Genomic DNA, 13,401 nt, shown 5'->3' with positions numbered 1-13,401 from the left:
AAGCACAAAATACAAAGAAGAAAAAATACGTAAATATTCATTTTAATAAATTGATTGGTATCAAGCAAAAGATCATACTTATTGACAATCTACTAATATAAATTTGAAAAAAAAAACAAAATTTCATGTCTACCATGGGATGATAATAATAATAATAATATATTCTACTTTTTAATCATGACGCCACTTTGGTTTTTGTTTTGATCATATGAAAAAAAAATCCTAAGCATGAAAAGCAATCTGTGCATGCTTTGTTCTACAATGTCTTAACTATTATAAATATGTGGACCTTCTAATTGTCCAATAAGATTAACTCCTTAATGATGAAGGAGTTACCTCTCTTTTCCTATAAATATGTAGTACACCTCCTTGTTAATGTTACACAAAAACCTCATAAGGTTTACTCTCATTTCATCACTTCTCTCTCCATTCTCTCTCTCTTATTATTATTATTGCTTTCACTATCATAATATTCATTTTATTTTCAACACGTTATCAGCACGAATTTCTGCTCGTATACATCTACAAAAATCATCCGAAAGGTAAAGTAATAAGGGTATAATCTCATATTCTTAATCATCCTTAATTTTGATATCGTTTTCAAATTTAATTTTGATTCTAATATTATTATTATCGAAATGGTCGGCTAAGCCGCCTAAAATATAAATTAATATGATATTAATGTTTATAAAATTATTATTATTATTACTGTGATGGTCGGCTATGCCGCCTAAAATATAAATATGATATGAATGTTTATATTTATTTCTTGTTAATTGTTATTACCGTGATGGTCGGCTATGCCGCCTAAACTATAAATATGATATGAATGTTTATATTTATTTCTTGTTAATTGTTATTACCGTGATGGTCGGCTATGCCGCCTAAACTATAAATATGGTATGAATGTTTATAAATGTTTCTATTGTTATTATTATTATTATTATTATCGTGATGGTCGGCTATGCCGCCTAAACTATAAATTAATATAATATTAATGTTTATAAATATTTCTCTTAGTATTATCGTAATGGTCGGCTATGCCGCCTAAAAACTGTAAATATTATTAGTGTGGAGGATGACTATGTATCCCCATTATATTTCTTTTATTATAATTATTTGTACAACATTATTATTTCCATTGGATGATCCGAACAACCTAATCTATTTATTTTATACAATATAAACGATATTAATATCTAACAATATAAAAATGATCATGGCTAAATTTTTCTTAAATTTTTACTTGCAAAAAATATATATATATATATATATATATAATCATGAGTAACGTTAATATGTTTTATGTTTTTTTTATAGTTAACATGTCGAACTTGGTCAACCTCAAAATCGCTGCTCTAGATGCTTCTGGAAAAAATTACATGACTTGGGCATTAGATGCCAAAATGCATCTGAAGGCAAAAGAGATTGTAACAACAATCGATAAAAAGCAAAAGACATCGGAAGCAGATAAGGCAAAAGCGATAATATTTCTGCGACATCATCTTGACGACGTATTAAAAGATGAGTATCGAACAAAAGAGGATCCCGCAGATTTATGGGAATCACTCAAAGATCGTTTTGATCATCAAAAATATGTGATCCATCCAAAAGCCAAACATGATTGGTTGAATTTGAGATTCCAAGATTTTAAGTCTGTGCGAGAATATAATTCTGCAATGTTTGAAATCATCTCCAGATTGGAATTATGTGAAGAAAAGGTGTCGGAACATGATAAGTTGGAGAAAACATTATCAACATTTCATGCTGATAATGTTGTTTTGCAACAACAATATCGGGCAAAAGAGTTCACAAAATATAAAGATTTGATCCAAGTCCTACTTGTTGCAGAGCAAAATAATCAGCTTCTAATGAAAAATCATCAAGCTCGCCCAACTGGTTCTGCTCCATTTCCTGAGACAAATGCAACATTTTCAAACTATAACCGTTGGCAAGGTCGCGGACGTGGACGTGGACGTAGTCGTGGCCGAGGCCGTGGTCGAGGACGTGGACGTGGACGTGGGAGAAACCACAGTTATCAGCCACAACCTTTTCATAATGGAGATATAAAGAAAAGGGAGTATCATAGAAGTGAAAATTATGATGCGAACAAAAGGCACAAAGAAAATATTTGTTATCGATGTGGTATGAACGGTCATTGGTCACAGACCTGCCGCACACCAAAACATCTTGTTGAGTTATACCAACAATCACGGAAAGACAAAGGGAAAAGTGTCCAGATAAACTTTGTATCTGATGACCTTGGTGATTTCATTGATAATGAAGCGGATGGGACACATCTGGATATCGCAGATTTTCTTGATCAGTCCGAGGAGAAAATGACCAATGAGTAAAAGTTGATATGAAGTCTGTTATAAGTTCTGAATGTTGCATGTTATCTTTCTTTTAAAATATGTTTTCATGTAAAATGTTGTTGTATGTTTTTCTAGATTTCTATTGTACTCTGAAGTTAAGTTCTTGTGTTATGTACTATTTTTATCTTATCTTTATTTTCAGGCATTTTCTCATCTCTTACATTGATCGATTCAACTTGAAATATGTCAAAGTACAAGATAAAGGACGGGGATATATGTTTGGCCGATAGTGCTACGACTCATACGATATTGAGAGATGAAAAGTACTTCTCTGAATTGAGGATTACTGAATCCAGTGTTACTACGATATCTGGAAATGCGAGAATCATCATGGGTTCTGGAAAAGCCAATTTTATGATGTCTCGAGGTACAAGGATTGCAATAAATAATGCATTATTCTCTCCAAAGTCTCAAAGAAACTTATTAAGTTTTAAAGATATTCGTCAAAATAAATATCATATAGAGACTATGTGTGAAGATAATCAGGAATACCTTTGTATCACATTAATAATTTCTGGAAAGAAGTATGTGATGGAAAAATTATCAGCATTATCTTCCGGATTATATAAGTTGAACACGTTTAATTAATGATTCAGCCATACCATTTTGTGTATGGATATGGGGAACTGGATGCTCAATCTCAATCCCAAGCGACATACAGTAGTCATTGAAAGCTTGAGAAGTGAATTCGCCGGCGTTATCAAGCCTCACTTTTTTAATTGTATAATCAGGGAATTGAGCTCGTAATTTGGTTATTTGAGCAAGAAACCTCGCAAATGCAACATTGCGGGTTGATAATAGACAAACATATGACCAGATAATAAGACCATCATCGACCAAGGTTGGAAATGAATTACCGTCATTCTTGGAACGAATACATGGTGATATAAGCGGACCAATTCATCCACCTAGTGGACCATTTCGATATTTTATGGTCTTGATAGATGCATCAAGTAGATGGTCATATGTTTGTCTATTATCAACCCGCAATGTTGCATTTGCGAGGTTTCTTGCTCAAATAACCAAATTACGAGCTCAATTCCCTGATTATACAATTAAAAAAGTGAGGCTTGATAACGCCGGCGAATTCACTTCTCAAGCTTTCAATGACTACTGTATGTCGCTCGGGATTGAGATTGAGCATCCAGTTCCCCATATCCATACACAAAATGGTATGGCTGAATCATTAATTAAACGTGTTCAACTTATTGCTCGACCAATGATGATGAAAACAAAACTTCCAATTACAATATGGGGACATGCTGTTTTACACGCTGCAGCACTGATCCAACTTCGACCAAGTGCATATCATAAATACTCCCCAATACACTTAGCCACTGGAAATGAACCAAATATATCTCATCTTCGAGTATTTGGTTGTGCGGTATATGTACCAATACCTCCACCACAACGTACAAAAATTGGTCCTCAAAGACGATTGGGTATTTATGTTGGGTATAACTCACCCTCGATCATTCGATATATTGAACCGCAAACTGGTGACATGTTTGTAGCTCGTTTTGCTGATTGCCATTTTCATGAAGATGAATTCCCAGCGTTAGGGGGAGGAATGATACAAGCCTCACAAGATTTAATGTGGAAAACAAAATCATTATTATATCTTGACCCCCCTACAAAGCAATGTGACATTGAAGTGCAAAAACTCATACACTTGCAAAATATAGCGAATCGATTACCAGATGGGTTCACAGATACAACACGAGTGACAAAATCGTACATTCCAGCTGAAAATACACCCGCTCGAATAGAAATACCAAAGGATCAGAAAGATAAAAGAATTGCTAATGAGTCTACGATACAATTGAAACGAGGAAGACCAATCGGCTCTAAAGATAAAAATCCACGGAAAAGAAAGAAAAGTGAAATTGATAATAGCCCTCAGATTTCCCCAAAAGAATCAAATGAGGAAAAAGATATCGAACATCAAAATGATGAAAATAATCGTGAGAATACAGAAAATAATGAGATTTCTATTAACTACAACCATCATGGAAAAATGTTTATCCGAACTGAGGTGGATGACACTGATGGAGTATTCTCTTTTTCTGTATCCAAAGAAATTGAACATGATAATGAGGATCCAGAACCAATATCGGTATCTGAATGTCAAAAGAGACATGATTGGATAAAATGGAAAGAAGCTATACAAGTAGAATTAGACTCTTTGAACAAAAGAAATGTATTCGGTCCTATTGTTATAACCCCCGATGACGTTAAGCCAGTTGGATGCAAATGGGTTTTTGTGCGAAAGAGAAATGAGAATAATAAAATCACAAGATATAAAGCTCGTCTTGTCGCACAAGGGTTCTCTCAAAGACCTGGAATAGATTACGAAGAAACATATTCTCCAGTCATGGACGCGATTACGTTCAGATATTTGATAAGTCTAGCAACTTCCAAAAATCTAGAAATGTATCTCATGGATGTCGTTACGGCATATTTATATGGATCGTTAGAAAATGAGATATACATGAAAGTTCCTGAAGGAATGAGAATAACAGAAACAATAAATTCAAAGCCAAATGGAACATACGCGATCAAATTACAACGATCCTTATATGGGTTAAAACAGTCTGGTCGTATGTGGTATAATCGACTAAGTGAATGTTTGTTGAAAAAGGGATATGTTAATAGTCCTATTTGCCCTTGTGTATTTATCCAGAAAACAAATAATGGTTTTGTGATTATAGCAGTATATGTGGATGATCTAAATATTATCGGGACCTCCAAAGAAATTGAAAACGCTCGTAATTATTTGAAAGGAGAGTTTGAGATGAAAGACTTGGGGAAAACCAATTTTTGTCTTGGATTACAGATAGAACATCTTCCAAGTGGAATATTTGTTCATCAGTCCAATTATACCAAGAAAATCCTGAAACGTTTTAACATGGACAAATCGAATCCCCTAAGTACTCCGATGGTTTGCAGATCCCTAAATATTGAGAAAGATCCATTCCGCCCTTGCGAAAACAACGCGGAGGTACTCAGTCCTGAAGTACCGTATATGAGCGCGATAGGAGCTTTATTGTATCTTGCTAATTGTACTCGACCCGATATAGAAGGTTTGGGTCTATGAATCAAGATTTGACTCGATAAATTTCTGAAAAATCTTTAAAATAAAACCTCAGTGATACATATGAGACCCTTATTCAACCAAACTAATATATCACATTATATCCCATTAAAATCTTCATAGCTTCTATAGTTTTTATTAAATTCAATTCAAATTCATAAGAATTAACGTAAATATAGTGGAAAATTTATTTATCATATCTTAAACGTACAATGGATTCGTATGGATGATGCATTTTTTAAAACTCCAAGTTTAATTGCGTGAAATAATTTCAAGGAAAAAATGAAATAGTAACGGAGAGACTTGGACAGAAACTGTAGTCTCTAAAAAAAGAAAATAAAAGATGTTAATGTTGAAAATAAAATGAATATTATGATAGTGAAAGCAATAATAATAATAAGAGAGAGAGAATGGAGAGAGAAGTGATGAAATGAGAGTAAACCTTATGAGGTTTTTGTGTAACATTAACAAGGAGATGTACTACATATTTATAGGAAAAGAGAGGTAACTCCTTCATCATTAAGGAGTTAATCTTATTGGACAATTAGAAGGTCCACATATTTATAATACTCCCCCTTGGACCTCTAATAATTATACATAAGATATTTATAATTTAGACTGCCTCATTAAAAACCTTATCTCAGGAAGCACGTCCAGAATATTGGAATGCGTCATCTTCAAAGATTATGAAGGAACTCATATTCAAGGGGGAGTTTTGAACGACTGTACTCTTTTTTCCTCGTCATGGTTTTTATCCCACAGGGTTTTTCTATGATAAGGTTTTTAATGAGGCAGTCTAAATTATAAATATCTTATGTATAATTATTAGAGGTCCAAGGGGGAGTATTATAAATATGTGGACCTTCTAATTGTCCAATAAGATTAACTCCTTAATGATGAAGGAGTTACCTCTCTTTTCCTATAAATATGTAGTACATCTCCTTGTTAATGTTACACAAAAACCTCATAAGGTTTACTCTCATTTCATCACTTCTCTCTCCATTCTCTCTCTCTTATTATTATTATTGCTTTCACTATCATAATATTCATTTTATTTTCAACATTAACATCTTTTATTTTCTTTTTTTAGAGACTACAGTTTCTGTCCAAGTCTCTCCGTTACTATTTCATTTTTTCCTTGAAATTATTTCACGCAATTAAACTTGGAGTTTTAAAAAATGCATCATCCATACGAATCCATTGTACGTTTAAGATATGATAAATAAATTTTCCACTATATTTACGTTAATTCTTATGAATTTGAATTGAATTTAATAAAAACTATAGAAGCTATGAAGATTTTAATGGGATATAATGTGATATATTAGTTTGGTTGAATAAGGGTCTCATATGTATCACTGAGGTTTTATTTTAAAGATTTTTCAGAAATTTATCGAGTCAAATCTTGATTCATAGACCCAAACCTTAATAATAATTATTGTGTTTCATGATATGTGAAACCCAAATAAAATGTTTTTGTTAAAACTGGTCGGGTTATTCTGGATAGTTAAACTTAGAGTTTTAAAAAAGACATCACTTACTAGATCAAAATAGGACTCATCTTGTATGATCTTTCACTCGGACAGTAAAAACTATTAAGTTTTTTGTGAGATGTAATCGGAAATGGCAGATTGGTTAGGTAAAAATCTTCTAGGTATCACTGGTTTTTTATTTTAAAATTTGACAAAAACTTAACAAATCACGACTTGAAGTATATGCTTTGAATGAAAGGTCATCCGAGATGAATTCTATTAGAGTGTATCTCGGTTTGGGACGTGATATTTTATTTGAAACTTCAACTACTATCGTAGATGGTTTACGAAACGATGATAAATCTTTTACATATGAGAAACTAATTCAACTCAGCCATCGCACAATCGAAGATTTTAGAATGTTTTATGGATGATCAAATAAACTGGATTGGGATGATAAGAACAATAAAAAAATAAATTTAATAAATTACAGATCAAACTAAATAAAAGACTCAATTAAATAAGGCTCTAACTTGAGTTATTTAAAGTAGAAGTGAATTGATTTCCATATGAACTGTTTTATCAATATTATTATGATAAAATATACATGTTACATAAATATGATAAAATCTTAGTTTTTATTTATTAAGAATAAAAGTGACCAAATCTTTATTTTATAAAAAATAATATAATGACTTAGACTATAATGAGATAAATGAAAGAGTCAATATTATATTTCATTAATTTAGTTTAATTAAATAGATAATTATAAAATTTTAATATTGGTGGAGTTACATAGATTTAACATTATATCAAAGTTTATTTTGAAATATTTATAATTATTTTTTTAAAAAAAGATGAATATTTTTTTAATAATTTCAATTGAAATAATTTCATGCAATTAAACTTGGAAAACTATTTATGAATTTAAAAATATTATTGTTAGATTTCTAACACCAATAAAATTTTTATTATTATTTAAAACTATATTTTTTAGATATTTTATAATCACATTTTTCAGAAACTCATGGATGTACCAAAATAAAACTCTTTCGTCGAGTCGTAAAATTTTTAAAAATATTATTTCGGGATTTCATATTCTAATAATTGATTCTATATTAAATTCATGATAATATAAAAACGAAACTATTCACAATTCCGTTTTGAAGAAATGCAACATCATATTTTCTTGACACTTTTAAAAAAAATATTCAAGAATATGAATATAAATATAAAAAATAAAATATATTGTGGTTAATTTAATAAATAATAAAAATATATTAAGATTCATACATATTTTAAAATAAAATAATTGAACCAATCAACCATTTTATGACACTCTAATCTTTCACATTACAACCCTTAATTCTATAATATAATACACAAAAATATAAAAATAGAATTTGTTTTTAACCCCTAAAAAAATATCATCTCATAGACAAAATTCCTCATTTTGATTTTTAAATATAAATTATAATTTCAAAAGGAAAAATATATTATTCTTAAAACTTTAAAACTAATAATAAAAGGGAAAATCCAAAAACAAACACTGAACTTTCTAATTTTAACAAAAAATACTAAACATTTTATTTTATCAAATAAATATTAATCCATCTAGATTAAATTGAAAGATCCTAGAGACAATTTAGCAGATCATGAAAATAAAAAAACAAATTAGTATGATACAAATAATAAGTAGATTTATAAAATATAGATCAAACTAAAAGAAAAGATCCAACTAAATAAAATTCTAACTCATAATTATTTAAATTAAAAGTGGGTTGATCTCATACGGGTTATTGAATCAATATTATTTTGATAAAATATATATAACATACAAATATGACATAATGTTATTTTTTTTGTTAAGTATAAAATAACCAATTCTTAGTGTATTAAAAAAATACAATGACTTAAACTGTAATGAGACAAATAAATATTAATCGTATTAGTGTTGTATTTCATTAATTTGATTAAATTAAATAGATATCGATCAAATTTAAATACTGACGACATTATATAGGTTTAATATTATACCAATATTTTATTGTAAAATATTTATTAATCAAAATATATTATTTTTATATTTATAATATCAACCAAATTTATATTATTGTTTAAAATTATATTTATCGGGCTATAGATAATATATTTTTTAGGTACTTTGGATTCACTTAAAATAAAACTTATCAAGTCATAAAATTTGTAGAAATATTGTTCTAATATTCCATATTTCATTCGTTGATTCTATATTATAATTTACGAAAATTAAACACAGAAGACATTTCTCTCTTTGAAAAAAAAAATACAACATTAAGTTATCTTCATATTTAAAACAAAATTTACATTTTATTTAAAAATATAAAATATAAAATCAAAATAATATATAATATTTAATTTTTAAAAGTATATTAGTACGCGCGATGCGTTCGGATTATTATCTAGTAAAAAGAAAAACTGAACCCAAATATGAGTTAGAGTAATTTCGCTCATGAAACCGAATGCGAGCCCGAATTCTCATATAATCGATTTTCGAGGACAAAAAACCGGTTAATTCACTGGGTGGGATGTCGTTGTAATTCGTCCGGTTCTCCTCCGGTTTTCTCGCAAGATTGGCTTCCGGTTCGATGGTAGGTTAACATTCCATATTATTTGCTTAACCGCAAACGCTGCCATGCGTTTTGGAACGCGAGTGGCAACGGCCGCGATCAGCTTCCGCTTCTCCAAAGTATTTATGTACAGTGTTTTAACGTCGCTAACGCATCTAACACATTTCTTCTGATAGATTTAACATACTAGCCGTTAATTAGTTGTAGGGTTTGAATTTTAAGGGAGAAATGATTTAACCGAATTATAAATTTCTCAAACTCAAACGCGGCTCTTGTAGTAACAAAATTTATTCAAATATTTGGTTAAAGAAACTCACCAAAATACGTATTCTCCACATGTTTTATACGAATTTGTATTACACAACTCCCTGAAACATTTTGCCCAAATGCAAATTATGAACTATCTGGTGCTCTTCTTAATCCTGAGGGCCTCTCAGATGAAAGGATCATCTCTTCTAGCTTCCAAAACCCCTTTACCGCAAGACGGAAACGTTCTTCTCCATTCGGGTAAAAGCTACAAAGGCGGGCGGGGCATATTGTATTGGCTTTATTGAGTTTTCCCCGTTTGTTTCGTTCCTGGCACCAGCGGCTTGATGCAGAGTTTCGGCTTTGTGGTAACGAGGTTCTGAGGAAGGACAGAAACCGCAGCTATAAAGGAGCCACTACGAATCCCAGATACCGGTAGAAGTTCCACTAGGACGCATAACTGCGGAATTTCGCAAAAGTGTGTAAAGAAAAGAACGGGTTTTCAAGTGTATCGAGGAAAAGGAATGTGGTTATTTCCCGAATATAAATTACCTCTGGAGAATTGAGGTCCACTATCGAATCCGGTACAATCTCTTTTACTCCCGCTGCCACTGCTTCGAAGCATTTTCCACGGTCCAAGACAGGAATTTGCTCCCGACCCTCTGATGAATCTTTCGAAACCTTCCTGCCCATCTCTTCCATACCTCTTCTGTTATACCCAGCTGCAAACTGTGAAAATTTACCCGAAATCCATGAAAATACTCCCAAGATGCAATGTTCGTATAGACGATAGCGCTACCTCGTGAAACCCGAGATAGGGTTTCTCGTGTAAAGAACACCAAATTAAGAAAACGAAGACTAGCTTCTGCAGATAGAATCTCTTTTACCTTCAGAGGGTTTGATAACTTAAAGCTTTTATCGTTCAGAAACCGACGGACAAGCTTTGACACTGTTTCCTGGAGTTCTTTCTCGGCCAAGCCACAGGTAGCTTGAACAGGGAATATGCGGTGGCACCAGCTGCATTGCATCAAATTGTTTTTGTAAGAATATGCTTTTGCATAGACAACATGAAATGGGATATGGACCGAACGTATTAAAATGTGAGTACAAATTCCAGGCAAAGTCACCGAAAAAATTAGGATTGGGATTTGGGAATCAAGTACAAGCATCACCCATCGATATTTTGCAAGTTTATGTTTTTTTTACCATAAGCTTTAATGAAAATGTACAGAACCAGCTGAGAAACTCACACTGGTGACTTTAAAGCTCCAGATTCCAGAGACTGGAAGATAGTGGTGACGATTTCGGTAGTATCGGGGGAACTCTCATCGGACAAGGTAAGAAGAAGCAAGCCACTTCTTGTCAACTTAACCAATGACATGAGAAGATTGATTTCGAGACCTTCCTTTCTCGAATTTTCACCTAACATCGGAAAGCAAAAGCCGTGAAATAAAAGGAAATAATACACACTCGCGGGCAGAGATACGCATAGAATTCCACTATTTTCTTTCCTGAATTGATTCATACCTGATTCTTCTGAGGAATCATTAGTCGGAATCACAGCCTTCCCTTCACCGTCTATCTCTTCTGCACAAAATTTCTGTCTTTTTGGTGCGGTATTCTCATCGGAATATCTATGAACTTCAGATTTCGCCTCATTTTTGGACCCAACATACTGCATTAACCAAAATACACATTGATGTAAACTAAGCGGCTGAACTTTGTAAATATGGAGAAGATAAACGCGAAGATCGGATCACTTTCCGTCATGAACAAGTAATTGACTAATCGTTCCACTCTAACGACTTTTTTGCCACTGTGTAAAAACAGATTGATGGATCCTCGGGTAGACGAGGTTGAGGCCTCAGCCGAGTTGCTATTTATCAAATTGGCCCTTAGGTGCAGGAAAACGCTTGGATAGATTCCCTGGGCCTATCAAATTGGTATCAGAACCAATCCTTAGCATGTGAACCATCTTCCGACGTTTCTTGGTTGGGATTGGCTATAATACCAATTTGGTAGGCCCTAGGATGAGTGTTAATCGTCATTTGTTTTATAAAAACAATTCTCAGATATTTGATTCATAACTAAGGAAGAACCCATCTTTTTATAGAGGAAGATACAGACTCCTACTAGGACTCCTCAAGTCTATCCATGAACAGATAACCACTAGGACTCTACAAGTCTTGGAAAGAATCCTGTATGGATTCTAATTCCCTTTTAGATAGAATCCTAGGAATCATTATTGAATCAAAAGTCCTAAACTCCCAAATCCAAACAATATATAGATAAAAACACAAAACCAATAAAAAAACACAATCCAAAGCCAAGAAATAAAAGAAAACCCAATCCCGACACAGCTACTCAACAGAGGCTTTTTCGGCCTCAACTTCTTCCACCCGAGGATCCATCACAAAACCCCTGAATGCAATCCACCCATTATGTTTTACTCACAGACTTCATCTGTCTTTGACTCTTTGTAAAATCTAGTATTAGTATAGCAATATGCAAAGAAACATGAAGCAACTGTTAGTTAGAAACCTAGACGGGCCATGATCTATAGCTGACATTCAACTCCACACATATATATTTTTTAAACCCGAAACATAATATTTTCATCATGTCCTCACTGTTCTGTTTGTAGAAAGCAAAATTGCAACAAATCAGATGATACCTTTCCGAGGATGGACATAACCTCTTTGGTTGCACTCTTCTCCCTTTCTGAAAAATAACACAGCAACAAGTCAACCTCAAACCCTTAATTCGAATACAGACACAAGAAGCAATTCTTCCTTATTCCACAAATTGAGAAACGGACACCATTTGACGCTGCATGATATCAAGAACTGACAACATTTTCGTTTCATTCAAACAGAGATTAGAATGTTTGCCAGACACAAAAGCTCTAACGCCGCCATTTTATGTTTCGAAATAAAGACACTTTGAGATTTGCAGAAATCATGGAAATAAAGCACAAAACGTCATCAAGGATCAAATCCAAATCTGGTAAAACCGAAAATGTTAAGCTAAACCCTCAATTTGAATATGAAAGCGCAAAATTTTTCTTCCTACTCCTCAAAAATCACAACACACACCATTTCCCACATCGGATTTTGAAATCCGATAACATCCTCGTCCGAATTCGATCACAGATTTGAAATGCCCACAACACAAAACCTCGAAAACTACAGCTTTGTTTTCCCATACACATCCGATAATTCCAGTAAATGGGGAAAACAGGGTAACAATACATAACCATGCATGAACAAACTTGGTAAAGCAAAACAAACCGATACAAGAATAGCATCATACTGATAGTGCACGTGACGAGGAAACCGGAGTGGGAACGATGAAGCAGAGAAGAAGGGGCTGTGTAATCGAATCGAGGGATGCTAATGACGCTCGCGTGCTGCTCCCATGGCGCCATTGTTTGGGGCTCGTTTCCTCTCTCTTGTCCTTCGGACACCGCCTCCGATTCCATTGTTTTTCTTCCGACATCTTTGGCTTCCTCTGTTGCAGCCATTATCGGGTTGGGCTGTGTTTTCTCTCTCGTCGCTAAAACCCTACACCTCACAACTAGTTCTAATTCCTCGTGAACAACTGGG

The 13,401-nt window shown here is 33.0% G+C and overlaps 2 protein-coding genes across 4 annotated transcripts; one reads left to right on the top strand and one right to left on the bottom strand.

Annotated features, from left to right (window-relative positions):
• Positions 1-277: 277 nt before the first annotated feature.
• Positions 278-2,516, top strand: LOC104815222. Of its 3 annotated transcripts, none has more exons than XM_010543542.2 (3): positions 278-398; positions 500-542; positions 1,852-2,516. In XM_010543542.2, the coding sequence occupies exons 1-3, from the start codon at positions 321-323 to the stop codon at positions 2,352-2,354; spliced, it is 624 nt and encodes a 207-aa protein (XP_010541844.1). In that variant the 5' UTR covers positions 278-320; the 3' UTR covers positions 2,355-2,516. The 3 variants fall into 3 exon arrangements, with proteins under 3 accessions (XP_010541844.1, XP_010541842.1, XP_010541843.1); XM_010543540.2 differs by having other exon boundaries at positions 1,321-2,516; XM_010543541.2 differs by lacking the exon at positions 278-398 and having other exon boundaries at positions 405-556; positions 1,321-2,516.
• Positions 2,517-9,822: 7,306 nt separating this feature from the next.
• LOC104815221 lies at positions 9,823-13,401 on the bottom strand. The gene is made up of 7 exons (XM_010543538.2): positions 13,109-13,401; positions 12,471-12,517; positions 11,324-11,471; positions 11,047-11,218; positions 10,684-10,813; positions 10,349-10,525; positions 9,823-10,256 (listed from the first exon to the last, which is right to left on the bottom strand). Exons 1-7 carry the CDS (start codon positions 13,317-13,319, stop codon positions 10,098-10,100), a joined length of 1,044 nt encoding a protein of 347 aa, XP_010541840.1. The 5' UTR covers positions 13,320-13,401; the 3' UTR covers positions 9,823-10,097.

Source organism: Tarenaya hassleriana, unplaced genomic scaffold (genome assembly GCF_000463585.1).
Source record: "Tarenaya hassleriana unplaced genomic scaffold, ASM46358v1 Cleome23, whole genome shotgun sequence".
NCBI classification, from domain to species: Eukaryota; Viridiplantae; Streptophyta; class Magnoliopsida; order Brassicales; family Cleomaceae; genus Tarenaya; species Tarenaya hassleriana.
This window is presented reverse-complemented; position numbering and strand designations above follow the sequence as displayed.

Excerpts from the sequence above, each read along its gene's own strand:
- LOC104815222 (XM_010543540.2), top strand. The coding sequence starts at position 321 with ATGATGAAGGAGTTACCTCTCTTTTCCTATAAATATGTAGTACACCTC. Across the intron at positions 399-499 it reads TTACACAAAAACCTCATAAG|CACGAATTTCTGCTCGTATA; the intron begins GTTTACTCTCAT and ends ACACGTTATCAG. Across the intron at positions 543-1,320 it reads CTACAAAAATCATCCGAAAG|TTAACATGTCGAACTTGGTC; the intron begins GTAAAGTAATAA and ends TTTTTTTTATAG.
- LOC104815221 (XM_010543538.2), bottom strand. The coding sequence starts at position 13,319 with ATGGCTGCAACAGAGGAAGCCAAAGATGTCGGAAGAAAAACAATGGAA. Across the intron at positions 10,526-10,683 it reads AGTTATCAAACCCTCTGAAG|TTTGCAGCTGGGTATAACAG; the intron begins GTAAAAGAGATT and ends AAATTTTCACAG. Across the intron at positions 10,257-10,348 it reads TGGACCTCAATTCTCCAGAG|TTATGCGTCCTAGTGGAACT; the intron begins GTAATTTATATT and ends GAAATTCCGCAG.